Here is a 20,221-nt window from a genome sequence, read left to right on the forward strand (position 1 = left end):
ATTAAAATATAATAAGAGGAGGGCCACTGGAATTTTTGTGGCTGCGGTGTTTTCCACGTAATTATGGAGTTCCTGCATTTGCCGCATAATCTGTCACCTGCTACATAATTTGCCGATTTTACCAAAATAATACTGTTTCTAGCACAAACGGATCATATATTACTAAAAACGCAAGAACATTTGTTGATGCCCAGTAGAAGGCCCTTCACAAATGTTAACAGGCCATCTTTCTGTTGCATATTTCTGTTTTTGGGTGTTAGACTGGTTCAAATGAGGTGAAAACTTTGCCCGGACAGTGTTGCCATTTGTCAGAAATGACAAAATAATGAGCTAATACCATTCCAAAATGTGCCACATTATGCCTCATAATTTGCTGTTTCTTCATACATAATTCCAGTGGCCCAAGATAAGAGGAACTAGAGGTATGATATTTTTAAAAATTTGAAGGCAAAACGCACATAGAAAAAATAAAGTGCCATTGAAAACGACAGCTTGCAGTTCACTGGGACCTGGGCATGATTTCATGCCAATTCTGATGGAGTCCGACACACCAAGTGGATCGATTGGTCAAAGTTTTTACCTTTGAACTGTAACTGAGAATGAGCAAAATGCTGCTCTTTGCAGCCCTATATTTGTGTCATATTTGTGTATGATGTAAATACACACCGCAGCCAATATCTGAAATGTAACTCCCATGCGATTCATGCTTTTTATGCAACATCTACCATTTTTTTTATTTCATCATTTATATAACACACCAGGACCTCAGCAGTATTGGACCCTTTGCAGTGAACATTGTAGCATAAAATGGTACATAGAGTTGGAGGAGGAGGAAGAACGTCATAGTAATTTACAAATGTGTTGGACATAGTAGTGGATCAGATTTGTGCAATACCATTAGAATAAATATCATCTAAAGCAGTGATCCTTCAGTTAGTACCGGAAGAAAGTGTTTGTTGTCACTTCTGAGGGCTGGAGGCAGAGTTCCAGGTTTCTTGGGTTGCACCAGAGAAGGATTACTATGACCTTACGCTAAAGTTAAATAGTTCAGTTGGGTGAAACCAATTTTACCAATGCCATTTTAGGGCCAGAACATATGCACTCTCTTAGTACGTAGAAATGTCACAGTGCGGAGTCTTAATACCCGCAAAAGTATGGTCCAGAAAATGGTGAAAAACCAGGGGTGACTATGCACAAAAGGCAAAGTTGTTACAGCGTGACTAGCACATTGTGCACTTTGAAGGAAGCAGAGGGTTGATTTACCAGCAAATGAGGTGCGTGGTGTCCCCAATTTACTTATTTTTCTGTAAATGGCAGGGAAGTATGAATTGGGTCATGTGGATAATTTACATGCAAACTAGAATTTCCGTGCCATTTGCAGATATTTGTTACTTAGGCTTGCTCCAGCCTCCCTTCATAGCTTGCTTGAATTCTATAAATGTTTGTTGCATTCAGCACATTTTCAAACCAGTTGTAAGCAGCACTATAGGAGTGTGGCTTGGTTTTGGTTTAGAGGAAGCAGCAGAAAAAAATGGGAAGGTAGTTTATATAATGTCCCAGAAGGAAGAATGAAACCTGTGTAATTGGAAAGATATAAGGGTTGTGTGTAGAAATGTAAAATTAAGATTTATAAGAGAAACTTTGAAAGCTCAAGAGGATGTGTAACTTGAACATATTATCAGTTAATGTTAATTGACTGTCACAAGAAGATATCTACTCAATCTATAGATGTTTTATAACAAAGCAAAGGTGATCTCACCTTACTTTAGGAGACCCATATTATCTTAGGCCTGAGCCCCTAACCCTTCACTGTCATCTCGCAACTGTCATTCTGTAATCACGCCCCTCTGCTTCACTTCCTTTAACCTATTAAGCATATCCCCTCTTCAGAACTACCTTCCTACAGACACTTTTACTCCTGGTTGCTCCTGATACCCACTGTTTTGGTTCTTGCCTATCGCTCCAGAGTGGACTCCATAGAGCATGTATCTTTGCTGCCTGCAAATGTCCATTCCTGTAGCCTCTCCTGGCTTTTCTCTGTAGAATATTTGCCGAGGCTGCCTAAACCAGTATGTTGCAGTGAATTGCTCCTCCGCTGCATTATTTAAGGTTGCCACAGTAGCGCCGGGCGATCTCTGTAGAGCATTTACTATACAGCATTTATCATGCCTGAGAGTTTCTCCTCTGTTGCTCCTAAGTAGACTGTGAAGAGCATATTCCCTGGTTGTTTGTAACCAATGCAGATCTATGAGTTTCTCCCATACCTTTGCAGTGTGAACTCCTATAGATTATTTACTATGTCTTCTTGTATTGTGTGCAAGTCTGTTAGATGCTTCTCTACTGATCCTTGGAGGACTCCAAAAATCATTAACCTTATCTACATTGTATTCCTGTAGATTGCTCCTCTGTTGTTCTGGGTTGAACTTATCAAACGTATACCCTGGATTCATGTTATCAGTGCGTTCCTTTCAGTTGCTCTTTTGTGACTCCAAGGTGGCTTCCATACAGTGTTTACTCTTTTTGTCTGCACCTGTGGCACTCGTGGTTTGCTTCACTGTGGCTCATAGGTGGACTCAATTGAGCATGTTCCCTATTTGCCTAACCTTTACATTTCTGTAGATTGTTCCACTATCGTCCGGACCCACCCTAGAATCAGACTCTATCCCCTCTTAGGAATGGTAAACAAGGCCACATATTCATCTTTCTTCCACCCTTGTCTGTATTCGTCCAGTCACAAGCACAGCAACGTGGTCGCAGCAACAAGAGAAGTGCAATTCACTACACATCACATGTGACACCAAAATGATAGTCGCATTGGCTTCTATCATAACTACTCATCGATACATCATCAATAGTATGTTAGGACAGGTATAACATAATACAACACGATGTGTTCCACAATCATGTTGACCGTACTGAAGACTGAATGTGCACTGTACAAGTACAAAATAACCATAACAAAGCATGGCGTCCAAAAATGGTCCTTTCACAATTTTTCATTGAATGCTTTTGTTGTCCAGGTTTGCAGAAGACTACAGGGTTGCTTTGCAGCAGTCTTACATCTGGACCAGTCAGCAAGATGTTCCCGATGCCAATGGCTTCTTTGCTCGGCCCAAAAACAGAAGAACCGCCCGTCAGAAAAGTGCAGTGTTCATGCTGAATTTCTGGTGCTTGAACCCGGCAGTGGTGAGACATCTTGTGTACTTACTGGAAGAATGCTTGTGTTATCTGAAGTGCAAGGTGATAATTTACATACACTCCACAGTGGAGTAATTGGAATCAGAATGTAATTGTTCACCTTTTTTATAGTGGTAATGAATGAATTATGAAACCTCTTTAAACAGAAGACTCCTGCATTTGTGACAATGATTCTTCAAGAAAACTTGAAGCCTGGGCAAGCTTTTATATAATTCTTGATTTTCTTTTTTCCTGATGCGATCATAATCAAACATCTACTTTGGTTTTTGTAATGTGTTACATTCAGCACATAATACGGTTTAAATTGTATGCATTTTTAAATACCAAAATACTGAATCTACTGGGAAAAACAAGAGAGACAAGTAAAATGGCAGCAGTAGAAATCAGTTCATGGGTTGGAATATTTAAAACATCTACATCATAATAGAAGTAAACAGTGATTTACTGTAGATCCAAAGTTAAAAAAAAAATAGTCCTCATGCTAGTACCAGCTCTTGTATGTTAAATTCCAAAATTATTGGTCTGTCTTACTCAAGCACTATCAGTCAATTGCGCATAATAAAAATAACATCAACATTAGTGGAAAACCACAGTTTCATAGCTATATTTATCAAAGACAAAAAATAATTTACATTGAAACTAATTAAAACACATCAATTTTACAAGTTAATTAATACTTATGTAAAAAGACAACACAATTTCTCTAGGGCAATCTGTGGGAGTAAAAATAAGGATGCGATCATGAAATTCATAGATGTGCAACAAAGTAGAAGCAACTTCTGGTAAAAGTGTTGTTTACTGAATAACTGTTTAGATTTTCTAATCATATACTTCTAAGTAATATTTGCAAATTAGGTCAATAACATTTTGTGGATTCTGCTGCAAAATGCTCCTCAGTGAAAAGGCTAAGAGAGCGAGTTTTGGAAATTAATCAATTTGTGATACCTTATTTATTTTTTATTTTTTTAAATGTTATAATGACTGATTAATGCATATGTTCCTGCATGTACTTACATTTCTTCATGTATCATGATAGGAGTTGCCTATCGACCATATCTGGCCAACTTGGCGATCGCTGCATCCATGTGGATGTGCTCTAGAGGAAACAGAGCAAGGGCGAGAGACTCTCCAATGAGTAGCCACTTTTCTAATGAGAATGATCACCATAGGTAATAAATAGTCTTTTCTAGAATAACACAGCCGTGCTCCGGACAGAGTAAAACTTAAGACAAAACCCAATGTCCAAGCTTTGTTTAAGCACCTGCAAAACTGAGCTATCTCCTGGTTGATATGGGAATGTTACAATACCTTAATAGAAGTGACTGATGTCTATGCAGGACATCCTTCTTTTAAGAAAAATACAATGCTCCGCCATTCAAGTCAGCACATTGATACTAGTGGTTCCCACAGGTTGAAAGAGCTTGAGTGGGGAGGGATGCATTTGAGCAGGCAAATCCATCCAGCTCTGAAAGTGACACTGCAGCAGTATTTTGCAGCTGCAAACACTGACATCCTGTAGCTCCTAATGACTGGTAGTTAGCCCTGCATGGTCCAACATTGGTTCGCGACTTAGTTATTTTATTTTAAGATATGAATGCACTTCATTCAGGATGTCAAAAAGAGGGTTGGATTGGTATTTGTAGCCAATGACCAAAAGCACAGCTTTCGGAAATTGTGGTTCGACTGAATACTTGTAGATTTTAATCTTGACAGAGTCTGGATCAAGCCTAGGTTGCCCTCCAGGAGGAGCTGGTGGCCACACATTTCATTCTCCGGTGCTAGGTGTCAGTTCTAAGATATCAAGAGCAACGGTGCGGCGCTAGATCGACCTCGCTGCCCAGACAGTAGCTTCACTCGTCAGGTGATGGGGTCAGACGTACAGGTACACATTGTAAGACCCATTTAGTGGGCATTAGCTCTTACAGAAATAACTATAAGGAATATGTAGTGTGATCTAAGAGGCCTACCAGCAAATGGAATCTGAACGTTATGCTTTCTTGTCAATTCCACAAGCTTTCTTCGAAGTTGCATGCAGCAGCTTTCAAGGATAACAGCATTACTGATCCCTATGATAGATGCAGGCCCCGTGACTGTCCATCTCGTGCGCGTTTTTCCACCACTCGTTACTTTAAAAAGTGTTGACCGGACGCCATTAGGCGCCCAGATGAAGTGCTGCGCCACCTTCATGTAGTGAAGGGGAGATGCTACGTGGCGCGTGCATGCATGCAGGTACATGGACTGACTGCTCGGAACTCTACAGCTGTTGAAGCATATTCTGTTAAACGCAGATTATCCACAGGTAGAAATTATACAGCTACAGACAGAGATCGCTACAGGTAACATTATCCTTTCTCGTACAGGGTGCTTTGGATAACAGGGTGATTGTTACTGTAAGAATTCTACCATAGTTTGTCTGCTCTACAAAACTTGACACTGTGTTTTTTTGTTTATGCGTTTCCAGGCCTTTTCTGATCTAAGTGGTATTGTGCGGACGATTGTCCTGACATCTGGCACTCTGTCCCCGATGGGGTCATTTTCTTCCGAACTCGATGTGAAGTTTTCCATCCAGCTAGAAGCAAACCATGTCATTAACAAATCACAGGTAAAGGGATTTGTTGTTCCGTCTTACCGAAACGTTACCATTTAAAAAAAAAAATGGGACTTTCATCGTAGTGTGTTGTGTGTATTCACTTCATAAAGCTCATACTTGCTCCTTTCAGCAAGTCCTGCTTCTAGCTGTTAACCCCGTGTGCCGCTGATGAGCCACCAAGCTGGGGCACTCGCTCTGAAATTGAACAAAGTGCTGTGCTTTTATGAGTGAACATATTTAGGCACCTGTGTTTAAGTGGCTGTTTCCATCCGACAACTATCCATCTGTTGGGTATGATAGGGTCCTGAGAGGTCGCTTGCCTGCCAAAGAGCCTCTTACTGTCCTTGCTGCAGGAAGCCCAACCTCCTAACACAAGTGACTGAGCTCTGCCATTGGACTTGAACAAGCTGACTTCTAGCATTGGACCATACTGCAATGACCAACTTCTCTGCGGGCTCCGGGTGGCTTTAGAGCCTCTTGCATTAGTTTACAGTAGAATCTAATCTAAATCGAATGTACTTGTGCGGGGATAAAAAGGTGTAAAGGCGTTTTAAATTTATGAGTAGTATACAGATCATAATTTGCGATTTACTAGAACAAGATGATCAATAGAGTCTGGAAAACTAAAACAAAATGTATAATTTTAGTAACTGTCCGTGCGCGAAAGTATGGTTCCATTTTGAGGAAGGGAGTAGGATGTTAATGCTCCTGCAGGAAGGAAGAGTAACAGAACACAACTGCAACCTGCGGGCTAAAATGTACCGGAGGGACCGGATGAAACTGCTAGTGGTGCAAGGGCGCGGATATTTATACAGCCCGCGTATGTTTAGCATAGTTAGTGAATTTACAATGAACATAGTTAGTACAAGCAATGTAATTACCAAGACATTATTGTCCGATATCTGAAAAATGTTGATCCCTCAAATTATGCAGTGTAGATCGTCTATGGCACACAGACACCAGCATCTTCGTAGCCGGATTCAGGAAACTTACACATGCATGCCTTCTCTTAGGTTTGCTATCTAAACTTGTTAGTATGTTTATGCAGTGACTAGGTGTACTTAATGTAATTAATGTGAGTTATTGCTAAAATGAAATAGCCTTGTGGAGGAGAAAATTAAGGCAGACAGCATGTTTAAGGGACATTATTCAAGTGATTGGTATTCTTTAGGGTCACCTGGTGTCTTGGGAAACCGTGGAAAACTCCCCACGTTGTGGGCCTAAATCTCGATATTCACTTTGCTTCTGTATCTGACCAACAATATACATGGCTGAAACAACTGGGGTGGGGGGGCAGGGAGGGGGATTTCCATAGAGTAGATATTTCATGAAGATTGCTTAAATAGAACATCATTGATAGGACCAAAACCAAGTTGTTCTTAATTGGAGCATTTAACTTTGCTGATGCCCACTTAGAACACCTTTGTATCATTAAGAAGCTAAGGGTCTTATTTAGAGTTTAATGGAAGGGTACGGCGCCTAAAACATTGTGAAGTACCCTGTGCACCGACCTGGCGGCTCCCTCACCCTATATAGCGTTGGAGAACCCGCCATGCGTCCACCAGCGCAAACCTTTGCCATACAGCCAGATTGACACTGGCCAAAGTACCTTTTCATTATTTAGTACCAACGTTCCGATGTCGTTCTTTCCTCGTTTGGAAACACCAGAAAAAGTCTGACAGTCCTGAATAGGAAAGCAAATAAAAATTATTCTATCACATTGGAAGTAGACCCCCTTTGCACCAGGACATGTTTTTTTCAAAAACAAACTTCAATTTCCTAAGATTCTTTTTGAAAAACAAAAATCTTTGCTGTGCATTTGCATTCAACATGGCACCCACAGAACAAAGCTTCAGTGCCTACAGAGGAGACGCTGGGCGACTCTTCCAACGTCACAATGATTTCCACCTGCTTGGAGAAAGATAGTGGACTATAGTCTACCACAGCAGCAGAGTACTTCCCTTCGCTGCTTGGAGGAAAGTAGAACAGCCCTCCAATCCCTGAATAAGGACCCAAGTAAACAATTACAGGGTTCCAGACTACCTTTTTCCACCAGGAGCCAATGTACCCCAATCCAAATATTGTCGAAACTAATGCATCTTTTCTGGAGCCACTAATTTCAAATGAATAGAAAATTAGGGGACGATAAGCAGAGGTTTAAAATTGTGGTTGCAAATTGTACACCAACCAAATGTCGATCTCTTTCTTGTTTTGAGAGGCGACCTATACACTATGAGGTTGCATCATAAAAATGCCCAGTTGCATGGGATCGCAGAATAGCCTCCTAAGGAATGTTACTTAGGGAGGTCTCTATTGGTGAACCCTTTTGGCTACATATACAAAGGTGGTGGCTTGCAGGGTTACCATTTCCCACCATTCCTTTATTTGCATATTTGCATTCCTAACAGGAAACCTATTTTTTTTAAAGCAGCCCAAGTTCCTCAAAGGAACTGACACTGCTTTAATATCTATCTAGCAGTCTGTCTATCTATCTATCTATCTATCTATCTATCTATCTATCTATCTATCTATCGATCTATCTATCTATCGATCTATATATCTATTTGTCTTTTGAAGCAGTATCAGTTCCTTTGAGGAACATGGGCTGCTTTAACCCCTTCGCTGCCAGGCCTTTTCCCCCTCCTGTGCCAGGCCTTTTTTTGCCTATTTGGGGCAGTTCGCGCTTAGGCCCTCATAACTTTTTGTCCACATAAGCTAACCAAGCCAAATTTGCGTCCTTTTTTTCCAACATCCTAGGGATTCTAGAGGTACCCAGACTTTGTGGGTTCCCCTGAAGGAGGCCAAGAAATTGGCCAAAATACAGGGAACATTTAGTTTTTTTCAAAACAATTGGAAAAAGTGGCTGCAGAAGAAGGCTTGTGGTTTTTCCCCTGAAAATGGCATCAACAAAGGGTTTGCGGTGCTAAACTCAGCAGCTTCCCAGCTTTCAGGAACAGGCAGACTTGAATCATAAAACCCAATTTTTCAACACAATTTTGGCATTTTACTGGGACATACCCCATTTTTGCAATTTTTTGTGCTTTCAGCCTCCTTCCAGTCAGTGACAGAAATGGGCAGGAAACCAATGCTGGATCCCAGAAACCTAAACATTTCTAAAAAGTAGACAAAATTCTGAATTCAGCAAGGGGTCATTTGTGTAGATCCTACAAGGGTTTCCTACAGAAAATAACAACTGAAAAAGAAAAATATTGAAATTGAGGTGAAAAAAACATAAATTTTTCTCTACGTTTTACTCTGTAACTTTTCCCTGCAATGTCAGATTATCGAAAGCAATATACCGTTACGTCTGCTGGACTCCTCTGGTTGCGGGGATATATAGGGCTTGTAGGTTCATCAAGAACCCGAGGAACCCAGAGCCAATAAATGAGCTGCACCCTGCAGTGCGTTTTCATTCTATACCGGGTATACAGCAATTCATTTGCTGAAATATAAAGAGTAAAAAATTGCTATCAAGAAAACCTTTGTATTTCCAAAAAGGGCACAAGATAAGGTGTTGAGGAGCAGTGGTTATTTGCACATCTCTGAATTCCGGGGTGACCATACTAGCATGAGAATTACAGGGCATTTCTCAAATAGATGTCTTTTTTACACACTCTCCTATATTTGGAAGGAAAAAATGTAGAGAAAGACAAGGGGCAATAACACTTGTTTTGCTAATCTATGTTCCCCCAAGTCTCCAGATAAAAATGATACCTCACTTGTGTGGGTAGGCCTAGCGCCCGCGACAGGAAACGCCCCAAAGCGCAACGTGGACACATCCAAATTTTTGGAAGAAAACAGAGGTGTTTTTTGCGAAGTGCCTACCTGTAGATTTTGGCCTCTAGCTCAGCCGGCACCTAGGGAAACCTACCAAACCTGTGCATTTCTGAAAACTAGAGACCTAGGGGAATCCAAGGAGGGGTGACTTGCGGGGCTCGGACCAGGTTCTGTTACCCAGAATCCTTTGCAAACCTCAAAATTTGGCTAAAAAAACACATGTTCCTCACATTTCTGTGGCAGAAAGTTCGGGAATCTGAGAGGAGCCACAAATTTCCTTCCACCCAGCGTTCCCCCAAGTCTCCCGATAAAAATGATACCTCACTTGTGTGGGTAGGCCTAGAGCCCGCGACAGGAAACGCCCCAAAGCGCAACGTGGACACATCCAAATTTTTGAAAGAAAACAGTGCCTACCTGTGGATTTTGGCCTGTAGCTCAGCCGGCACCTAGGGAAACCTACCAAACCTGTGCATTTCTGAAAACTAGAGACATAGGGGAATCCAAGATGGGGTGACTTGTGGAGCTCGGACCAGGTTCTGTTACCCAGAATCCTTTGCAAACCTCAAAAGTTGGCTAAAAAAACACATGTTCCTCACATTTCAGTGGCAGAAAGTTCTGGAATCTGAGAGGAGCCACAAATTTCCTTTCACCCAGCGTTCCCCTAAGTCTCTCAATAAAAATGGTACCTCACTTCTGTGGGTAGGCCTAGCGCCCACGAAAGGAAATGGCCCAAAGCACAATGTGGACAGAACATATTTTTTCACAGAAAACAGAGGTGTTTTTTGCAAAGTGCCTACCTGTGGAGTTTGGCCTCTAGCTCAGCCGGCCCGGGGGGGGGGGCAGAAATGCCCTAAAATAAATTTGACCCCCCCCAACTCCCCAAGCCCCTCCTGCCCCTGCCCGGGAACAACCCCTGCCTACGGGGTCGCTCACCCTGCATGACATTGGCGCCAAAAAACAAATCCCAGGTGCCTAGTGGTTTCTGCCCCCTTGGGGGCAGATTGACCTAAAATCAATCTTGACCTAAAATCGGCCAATCTGCCCCCAGGGGGGCAGAAATGGTCTAAATACAATTTGCCCCCCAGGGGAGCGACCCTTGCCTGATGGGTCGCTCCCCATCTCGAAAAAAACAAACAAACAAACAAAAAAAAAAACACAACAAAAAAATTTGCCCTGGTGCCCTGAGGGTTCTGCCCCCCCCTGGGGGCAGTTCGGCCTAATAATAGGCCGATCTGCCCCCAGGGGGGGCAGAAATGGCCTAAAATAAATCCCCCCCCCCCAGGCCCCACCCCCCGGGAGCGACCCTTGCCTACGGGGTCGCTCCCTCTGCGTGACATTGGTGCCAAAAAACAAATCCCAGGTGCCTAGTGGTTTCTGCCCCCAGGGGGGCAGAAATGGCCTAAATACAATTTGCCCCCCAAGGGGAGCGACCCTTGCCTGATGGGTCACTTCCCATCTCTAAAAAACAAACAAACAAAAAAAACAAAAAATTTGCCCTGGTGCCTGGAGGGTTCTGCCCCCCCCCCCCCCCCTGGGGGCAGTTCGGCCTAATAATAGGCCGATCTGCCCCCCGGGGGGGCAGAAAAGGCCTAAAATAAATTGCCCCCCCCCAGCCGCCCCCCCCCCCTGGGAGCGACCCTTGCCTACGGGGTCGCTCCCCCTGCGTGACATTGGCGCCAAAAAACAAATCCCAGGTGCCTAGTGGTTTCTGCCCCCTTTGGGGGCAGATTGACCTAAAATCGGCCAGTCTGCCCCCAGGTGGGCAGAAATGGTCTAAATACAATTTGCCCCCCAGGGGAGCGACCCTTGCCTGATGGGTCGCTCCCCATCTCTAAAAAAAAACAAACAAACAAACAAACAAAAAAAAAAAAAATTGCCCTGGCGCCTAGTGGTTTCTGCCCCCCCGGGGGCAGATCAGCCTAATATTAGGCCGATCTGCCCCCAGGGGGGCAGAAATGGCCTAAAATAAATTTGCCCCCCCAACCTCCACCCCCCCTTCCCCCCCCCCGGAGCGACACTTGCCTACGGGGTCGCTCCCCCTGCGTGACATTGGCGCCAAAAAACAAATCCCCGGTGCTTGGTGGTTTCTGCCCCCTTGGGGGCAGATTGACCTAAAATCGGCCAATCTGCCCCCAGGGGGGCAGAAATGGTCTAAATACAATTTGCCCCCCAGCGGAGGGACCCTTGCCTGATGGGTCGCTCCCCATCTCTAAAAAAAGAAACAACAACAAAAAAAAAACAAAAAAAATTGCCCTGGCGCCTAGAGGTTTCTGCCCCAGGGGGCAGAAATGGCCTAAAATAAATTGCCCTCCCCCCCCAGGGAGCGACCCTTGCCTAAGGGGTCGCTCCCTTTGCGTGAAATTCACGCAAAGAAAAAACTCCCTGGTGTCTAGTGGTTTCTACCCCCCTTGGGGGCAGATTGGCCTCATCAAAATAAGCCAATCTGCCCCCAAGGGGGGCAGAAATGGCCAATATATAATTTTCCCCCAAGGGGAGCGACCCTTGCCCAAGGGGTCGCTCCCTTTTGTCAATAACAATAAAAAAAAAAACAATCCCTGGTGTCTAGTGGGGTTTCAAAAGCCGGATTGCAAGCAATCCGGCTTTCGAAACCCTCGGAGAGACTTCAAAGGGAAGGAAATACTTTTCCTTCCCTTTGAAGCCCCTCCGGGCCTCCCCAGTGATTGAAAGAGAAATGCTTTTGGGAGGCCCCTGTGACAAATCAGCGCGCGCTCGCGCGCTGACGTCACAAGGGGGGGTCGGGGTGGAAGGGGAAGGTCTTCCCCTTCCATCCCCGACTTGGGGGGGGAGGGGGGTGCGCGGAGATGATCTCGTCCAAGGCACAGGGGAACTGTAGCCTTGGACGAGATGATCTCGTCCAAGGCACAGAAGAGGTTAAAAAATAAGCTTCCTGTTAGGAATGCAAATATGCAAATAAATATAGATAGATAGATATTAAAGTAGTATCAGTTGCGCTGAGGAACATAGGCTGCTTTAAATAACCAGTTATGGAGTGCTGGATAGTGAGTGCTGGCTTTACATTACCATCCGACCCTAGGCGACACCCTCCAAGTGCAGCAGTGGCAGATCACAAACTCCCACAATTTGACAAGACATGAGTTCCATGCATACGATTTGTTACGAGAACCTTCTGAGAGTTCAAATGTCCAACATACCTAGGCATACTTTGACTCACGACTTCGGAGATCCTCAATGAGTGACCTAGAAGAGCTCACTAGAGACTATTGACTCCTCAAGGTGGCTAGAACAGTTGAGCTGTTCCCCCTTCCCCCACCCTCTCCCACCATCCCGTCCCCCTTCCTCCTTCCCACCCTGACATGTTGGACTTGGATTCCCACCTTTAAAAAAAAAAAGACCTGGGGATGGGGTCCCCACAACCAGGCCCTGTGGCCAACCCCCCGCTGAACACGGCCAAAGGATGTGTACAGTGTGGGGTTTAATGCCTTTGGGGGGTTGGCCAGAGGGCCCGGCCACAGACTAGGCCTTGTGACCATCCCCGCACCATGCACAGCCGAAGGGTGTGTAGAGCGTGGGGTTGGCTGTATGCGGGCGGTTGGCCACAGCCAGGTCCTGCCGCCAACCCCCTGCCGTGCACGACTGAAGACTCTGCGAAGAGTAGGGTTGGCTACAGGGCCTGGATGCAGGTTAGGCCTTTTGACAAACCCCCACTGACGACAGCCATGTGCAGCGTAGGATTAGCTGCATATGGGGGTTTGGCTACAGCACGTCCGAATGCAGTGCACTGTGTGGAGAGTGTTGGATTTACGTATGGTTATTAAATATTACTTTATGTTAAAAAAAAATAAAAAAAACGTAGAATTTCACTGAAAAAGGTTAAAGTAATTGAATTGTTAGGTGTGATAAAAAGATTTAAATTTTTTTTTTTTTTAAACCATTAGAAATTCCCTGAAGAAACAGCGGTTGGAGTAACTTTATAGTTAGGTGAATTTTTCAGTGACAACATTAATGTTTTGAACTAAAATGACACCAAAATTCACCTGTTATAGTAAGCAAAGCTAACTATAACTGCCCCAAGGCTACCCTGCGAAGGCAAGCATCCCACATCTAAAAAGCGAGTATTATTCACGAATCCTATGGAATCAGTGTAGGAAGTTGGCTCTGTATGTGCTATTTCAAAGTAAGGAATAGCATGCACAGAGTCCAAGGGTTCCCCTTAGAGGTAAGATAGTGGCAAAAAGAGATAATGCTAATGCTCTATTTTGTGGTAGTGTGGTCGAGCAGTAGGCTTATCCAAGGAGTAGTGTTAAGCATTTGTTGTACATACACATAGACAATAAATGAGGTACACACACTCAGAGACAAATCCAGCCAATAGGTTTTGTATATAAAAATATCTTTTCTTAGTTTATTTTAAGAACCACAGGTTCAAATTCTACATGTAATATCTCATTCGAAAGGTATTGCAGGTAAGTACTTTAGGAACTTCAAATCATCAAAATTGCATGTATACTTTTCAAGTTATTCACAAATAGCTGTTTTAAAAGTGGACACAGTGCAATTTTCACAGTTCCTAGGGGAGGTAAGTATTTGTTAGGTTAACCAGGTAAGTAAGACACTTACAGGGCTTAGTTCTTGGTCCAAGGTAGCCCACCGTTGGGGGTTCAGAGCAACCCCAAAGTCACCACACCAGCAGCTCAGGGCCGGTCAGGTGCAGAGTTCAAAGTGGTGCCCAAAACACATAGGCTAGAATGGAGAGAAGGGGGTGCCCCGGTTCCGGTCTGCTTGCAGGTAAGTACCCGCGTCTTCGGAGGGCAGACCAGGGGGGTTTTGTAGGGCACCGGGGGGGACACAAGTCCACACAGAAATTTCACCCTCAGCGGCGCGGGGGCGGCCGGGTGCAGTGTAGAAACAAGCGTCGGGTTCGCAATGTTAGTCTATGAGAGATCTCGGGATCTCTTCAGCGCTGCAGGCAGGCAAGGGGGGGATTCCTCGGGAAACCTCCACTTGGGCAAGGGAGAGGGACTCCTGGGGGTCACTTCTCCAGTGAAAGTCCGGTCCTTCAGGTCCTGGGGGCTGCGGGTGCAGGGTCTCTCCCAGGCGTTGGGACTTTAGGTTCAAAGAGTCGCGGTCAGGGGAAGCCTCGGGATTCCCTCTGCAGGCGGCGCTGTGGGGGCTCAGGGGGGACAGGTTTTGGTACTCACAGTATCAGAGTAGTCCTGGGGTCCCTCCTGAGGTGTTGGATCGCCACCAGCCGAGTCGGGGTCGCCGGGTGCAGTGTTGCAAGTCTCACGCTTCTTGCGGGGAGCTTGCAGGGTTCTTTAAAGCTGCTGGAAACAAAGTTGCAGCTTTTCTTGGAGCAGGTCCGCTGTCCTCGGGAGTTTCTTGTCTTTTCGAAGCAGGGGCAGTCCTCAGAGGATGTCGAGGTCGCTGGTCCCTTTGGAAGGCGTCGCTGGAGCAGGATCTTTGGAAGGCAGGAGACAGGCCGGTGAGTTTCTGGAGCCAAGGCAGTTGTCGTCTTCTGGTCTTCCGCTGCAGGGGTTTTCAGCTGGGCAGTCCTTCTTCTTGTAGTTGCAGGAATCTAATTTTCTAGGGTTCAGGGTAGCCCTTAAATACTAAATTTAAGGGCGTGTTTAGGTCTGGGGGGTTAGTAGCCAATGGCTACTAGCCCTGAGGGTGGGTACACCCTCTTTGTGCCTCCTCCCAAGGGGAGGGGGTCACAATCCTAACCCTATTGGGGGAATCCTCCATCTGCAAGATGGAGGATTTCTAAAAGTTAGAGTCACTTCAGCTCAGGACCCCTTAGGGGCTGTCCTGACTGGCCAGTGACTCCTCCTTGTTTTTCTCATTATCTTCTCCGGCCTTGCCGCCAAAAGTGGGGCCTGGCCGGAGGGGGCGGGCAACTCCACTAGCTGGAGTGTCCTGCTGGGTTGGCACAAAGGAGGTGAGCCTTTGAGGCTCACCGCCAGGTGTGACAATTCCTGCCTGGGGGAGGTGTTAGCATCTCCACCCAGTGCAGGCTTTGTTACTGGCCTCAGAGTGACAAAGGCACTCTCCCCATGGGGCCAGCAACATGTCTCGGTTTGTGGCAGGCTGCTAAAACTAGTCAGCCTACACAGATAGTCGGTTAAGTTTCAGGGGGCACCTCTAAGGTGCCCTCTGGGGTGTATTTTACAATAAAATGTACACTGGCATCAGTGGGCATTTATTGTGCTGAGAAGTTTTATACCAAACTTCCCAGTTTTCAGTGTAGCCATTATGGTGCTGTGGAGTTCGTGTTTGACAGACTCCCAGACCATATACTCTTATGGCTACCCTGCACTTACAATGTCTAAGGTTTTGTTTAGACACTGTAGGGGTACCATGCTCATGCACTGGTACCCTCACCTATGGTATAGTGCACCCTGCCTTAGGGCTGTAAGGCCTGCTAGAGGGGTGTCTTACCTATACTGCATAGGCAGTGAGAGGCTGGCATGGCACCCTGAGGGGAGTGCCATGTCGACTTACTCGTTTTGTCCTCACTAGCACACACAAGCTGGCAAGCAGTGTGTCTGTGCTGAGTGAGAGGTCTCCAGGGTGGCATAAGACATGCTGCAGCCCTTAGAGACCTTCCTTGGCATCAGGGCCCTTGGTACTAGAAGTACCAGTTACAAGGGACTTATCTGAATGCCAGGGTGTGCCAATTGTGGATACAATGGTACATTTTAGGTGAAGGAACACTGGTGCTGGGGCCTGGTTAGCAGGGTCCCAGCACACTTCTCAGTCAAGTCAGCATCAGTATCAGGCAAAAAGTGGGGGGTAACTGCAACAGGGAGCCATTTCTTTACAATCAGGAGCAGAGAATGAGGGCGGGGTGGGGGTGGATAAGGATCAGCACACATTCATTGCCGGCACAGCCAGATACACCCGCCATATCCCTCATATTTTTTCCAGTCCATCGAACCGATGGGGGAGGGGTCAGCAGGTCGCCCAGCAAGAGCCCAGCTACGTCGGGTCCTTCGGCCACCTGCCGGGTGGTGGTGATGGGGGCAGAGCCACAGTCACAGGGGGCTCTGGGGCCAAGCTCATCCCCGCTGCTTCAACGTCACTCAAGCGGACCACCATATCCTCCCACATCTCCAAGTCCCTTTCTGCCTGCTCGTCAGTGCAAACCCTCCTGAGATGACACTCTCTGCTACCGCCCACTCCAGCAAGTCAACTCTGCATCTATCCCACTTCGGCAGTGCCGCCTGCGCCCAGTATATAACAACATGGCGTCTGCCAGCACCAGTCCTAATTGAGCAGCCCTGTTTTTCATTTTCTTACCCTCCTTAGGGAGTGGCAGAATGCCCAGGAGACAAGCTCGGATTGTCAGTTCAGACCCCACCCCTGGTTACTAGGGCTGTCATGTGTACTACCCGAGTCCAATTGGTCTGCAGCTCCCGACATACCCATGTCACATGGATGAAATAGGCCGGGGTCTCACCTCGGCCAATACAGATAAGCCTGGTGCAGATAATAAAACTGCATAAAATAAAATCTTGCTTTACTAGCAGTTTCTTGTATCTGTGCCCTCCACGCTTCCATTCACCCTCCATGAGTGGTGTGTCAAGGTCCCCTTTCCACTGAAGACGGGCAGAAGTTACGTCATCTGCCTGTAAACCTTCAGGGCGGCATGCAGTCGGGAGATGAGGCCCCTATGGGAGCCCAGGTCCAGTATTACCCCGGATTCGCGTGGTTCCTCAGCAAAGTTCGTTGATACTTTCCGTGCTGTGTGAGATATGTTTGCATATTGTAAAAATTGTGCAGGGCCTATGCCGAACAGGGCCCGCCTCCACAACAGTCGGAGAGGAACCATTCAAATATAAGTCGTTTACTCTCTAGCAACCACCATATGCCCACTGCATAACGTCCATGGAGGCACTAATTCGCAGGAAGGGCGTGAGCCACCAATTAGGAAGAAGCTGCGCATAAAGTCTGTGCTTCAAGATACGTGACTGTCTTTTCCCAGGCCTGCACAATTTGGGATACTAATAATGGGGTGCCCTTTTGCACCTTGCAGCCCCCAATAAGGAGCTGCAGAAGTTCTTTCGACGTCACCAGGCCCTCTAATAGTTTCTTTTCCCAACTGGGGCCATCCTCACCCAACAGCACTCCGAACTGAAGCAATCCCGCAAGGTAGTAAAACTGAAAATCTGGGAGCCCCAGCCCTCCCTCAGCTAGATCTAATTTTAGGATCTCCAGTCGGACTCCACTAGATTTGCCAGTCCAAATCAGGGACACTAACAGCCCATTGAGCAGTAGGAACAGTGAGGCCAGCAAAATGCAAAAAGAGTTCAGCATGATGTAGCAACATTTACTTAGTGACACTCTGTCCATGACATCGTGGCAGGGTCTTCCATAACACATTAGTAGTAGTGAGGCCTTCCATAGCTCTTCACATATTCAACTTACACTGCCTATGTTGGTTGTGCATTAACTGAATACTGAGGTACCGAAACAGGTCTGACTCCCAGGGGAGACCCACCGCTGGAAAGGCAGCCACGACTCTGCGCACCAAAGATGCAGTGGTAAAAAGCACCGTCTTGTGTCTAATGACACAAAGGCCCGACACCCGCCCAAAAGTTTGCATAAGCTGCACAAGGTGCGGCACCGAACTTGCAGGGTCTGACACATACAGGAGGGTATTGTCCGCATACATGGATACTATGCGAGTAATGTACGCCACCTGGATTCCCCAGCCGCGAGCTTCTCCCTCAGGTGGATCACCAGTGGCTTCATAACGAGTGTGTAGAGGAGAGGGGACAGCGGACAACCCTGTCTCGTACCCCCACCCAATACTAAAATCCTCGGATAGCACTTGGCCAGTACGGATCCTCGCTCAGCTCAAAGATCCATATACAAGAGAACCTGGAAAACAATATCTCAGACTGAACCCCATCCTCATCAGTACCTCGCACAGATACGTTCAGGAGAGGGTGTCAAAAGCCTTTTCTGTATGCAAACCCACTATCCTCCTCTGCCTCCCGGTTGGCATGCAAAGTATGTGCGGGTCTACCCAAGTTCATGTGGGTGCCCCTTCCTGGCATGAAGCCACACTGATCCGTGTGTACCAAGTGGATAACCACCTGGTCCAGTCGCATTGCAAGGACCTTTGCAAGTAAGTTAACATCAACGTTTAGCGTAAATGATGGACAGTACGATCTGGGGTCCTTCTGGTCTTTACTGGGTTTCAGTAGCATAATTATTAGAGCCTCCTGCATATGGTCAGGTGAGATGCCATTCAACTTTGCCTCCTGGAGGGTTTCTAGAAGTTTAGGAAGAAGATCTGCAGAGTATTTCAGAAAAAACTCCACTGGAAGGCTATACGGTTCTGGGCATTTCCCACTAGCCATGTCTCGGAGGGCCTCTTGCAGTTCCTCTAATTGTAACTCCTCCTTTAGGCTCTCCCTATGTTCTGCCAACAATTGAGGGACTGTGACTCTGTCAAGAAACACCTGTACAGTGAAACTCATCACCCGGTGGGGCCATGTACCCTCCTGCCAGATGGTCTCAAATGGTTAGATGGATCGCTGCTTGACCCATCACTGTTGCCCCGTCCCCTCTGGTCAAGGAGTGAATCAAAGGGGGGAAGAGGGGCAGGCCAATAAATGACCCAACTGGTCACCCTCTCTGTGCAATTGTTGACAGTAATCTAACTGCACATGACAGTCCTGTCGGTCCCAAATGCCCTCAACCCATCTGTGGGCCTCCGCTAGAGCTACTGCCTCCTCCTCGCACCCCACTGCCTGCCACTGGAGCCGAGTCAAGTGGGCCTCACCCTTCTGGAGCTCCCGATCCAGCTTTCTCCGGGTCCTGTAGACCTTACCAAGACTCTCCCTCCATATTACCACTTTAAAGGCTCTTCACTCGGTGCCCCGCGATTCTACTGAGTTCCAGTTAGTAGTGAAGTAGCCCAATACCGTCAGCTGCATGTTCCCTCTATATTCCGGATCCCCAAGAGACTCTGAACGGAGTCTCCACATTGGAACACGAGGTCTGTCTCCCCAGACCACACTCAAAGAGTAGAGGAGCATGGCCCAAAGAAAGCATACACAATAGCTCACATCTTAAACGTTCAGTGCACCGCCTGTAGTAATAAAAACTACCCCAGCCGGCTATGAGTGTGGTGCGTGGGGGTGTAGAATTAAAAATCCCTAACTGTAGGGTAAAGCACCTGCCATATATCAGCACACTGCAATCTGCTCGTAGTTTCCGGCAACTTAAATGCCATGTTGGGTTTGGTCCCCAGCTTGGGTGGGTGCCGGTCCATATTTCTGTTAAGGACACAGTTGAAGTTCCCCGCCCAGACGATGGGTATGCCCACAAGCAGCAAAAGTTCAGTTTCAAGAGATGTCAAAAATTCACCATAGTCAGGATTGGGGGCACAGATGTTATGATGGCACATCTCCACACCATCTAATAGGCCATGCAAAAGAACAAATCTCCCCTCTATATCTGCTGGATGACTACGGTGTTGAAACGGGAACCCTGGTGCGACCCAAATGGAGACCCCCTGGCTTCCAGTGAGGAGATACAGGAGTATAGCTGTCCCCTCCACTTCCTCTGCAGCTTCTACGCCTCCCTGTCCAGTAAGTGTGTCTCCTGCAACATCGCTATATGGATCTACAACCTTCTCAAGTAAGTGTGCGTCCTATAGCT

The 20,221-nt window shown here is 46.4% G+C and overlaps 1 protein-coding gene across 5 annotated transcripts in view; it reads left to right on the forward strand.

Annotated features, from left to right (window-relative positions):
* Window positions 1-20,221, forward strand: part of BRIP1 (BRCA1 interacting DNA helicase 1) — a 967,251-nt gene that overhangs the window by 588,045 nt on the left and 358,985 nt on the right. For all 5 annotated transcript variants that reach the window (XR_011201660.1, XM_069226443.1, XM_069226446.1 and 2 more), the window contains 2 exons: window positions 3,021-3,186; window positions 5,660-5,800. Coding sequence is in view for 4 of the 5 variants with exons in the window: in XM_069226443.1 (XP_069082544.1) it covers window positions 3,021-3,186; window positions 5,660-5,800 (307 nt within the window). In the remaining variant the exon portion in view is untranslated. The remainder of the gene's footprint in view (window positions 1-3,020; window positions 3,187-5,659; window positions 5,801-20,221) is intronic.

The sequence above is a fragment of the Pleurodeles waltl genome, chromosome 3_1 (genome assembly GCF_031143425.1).
Source record: "Pleurodeles waltl isolate 20211129_DDA chromosome 3_1, aPleWal1.hap1.20221129, whole genome shotgun sequence".
Taxonomy (NCBI): Eukaryota; Metazoa; Chordata; class Amphibia; order Caudata; family Salamandridae; genus Pleurodeles; species Pleurodeles waltl.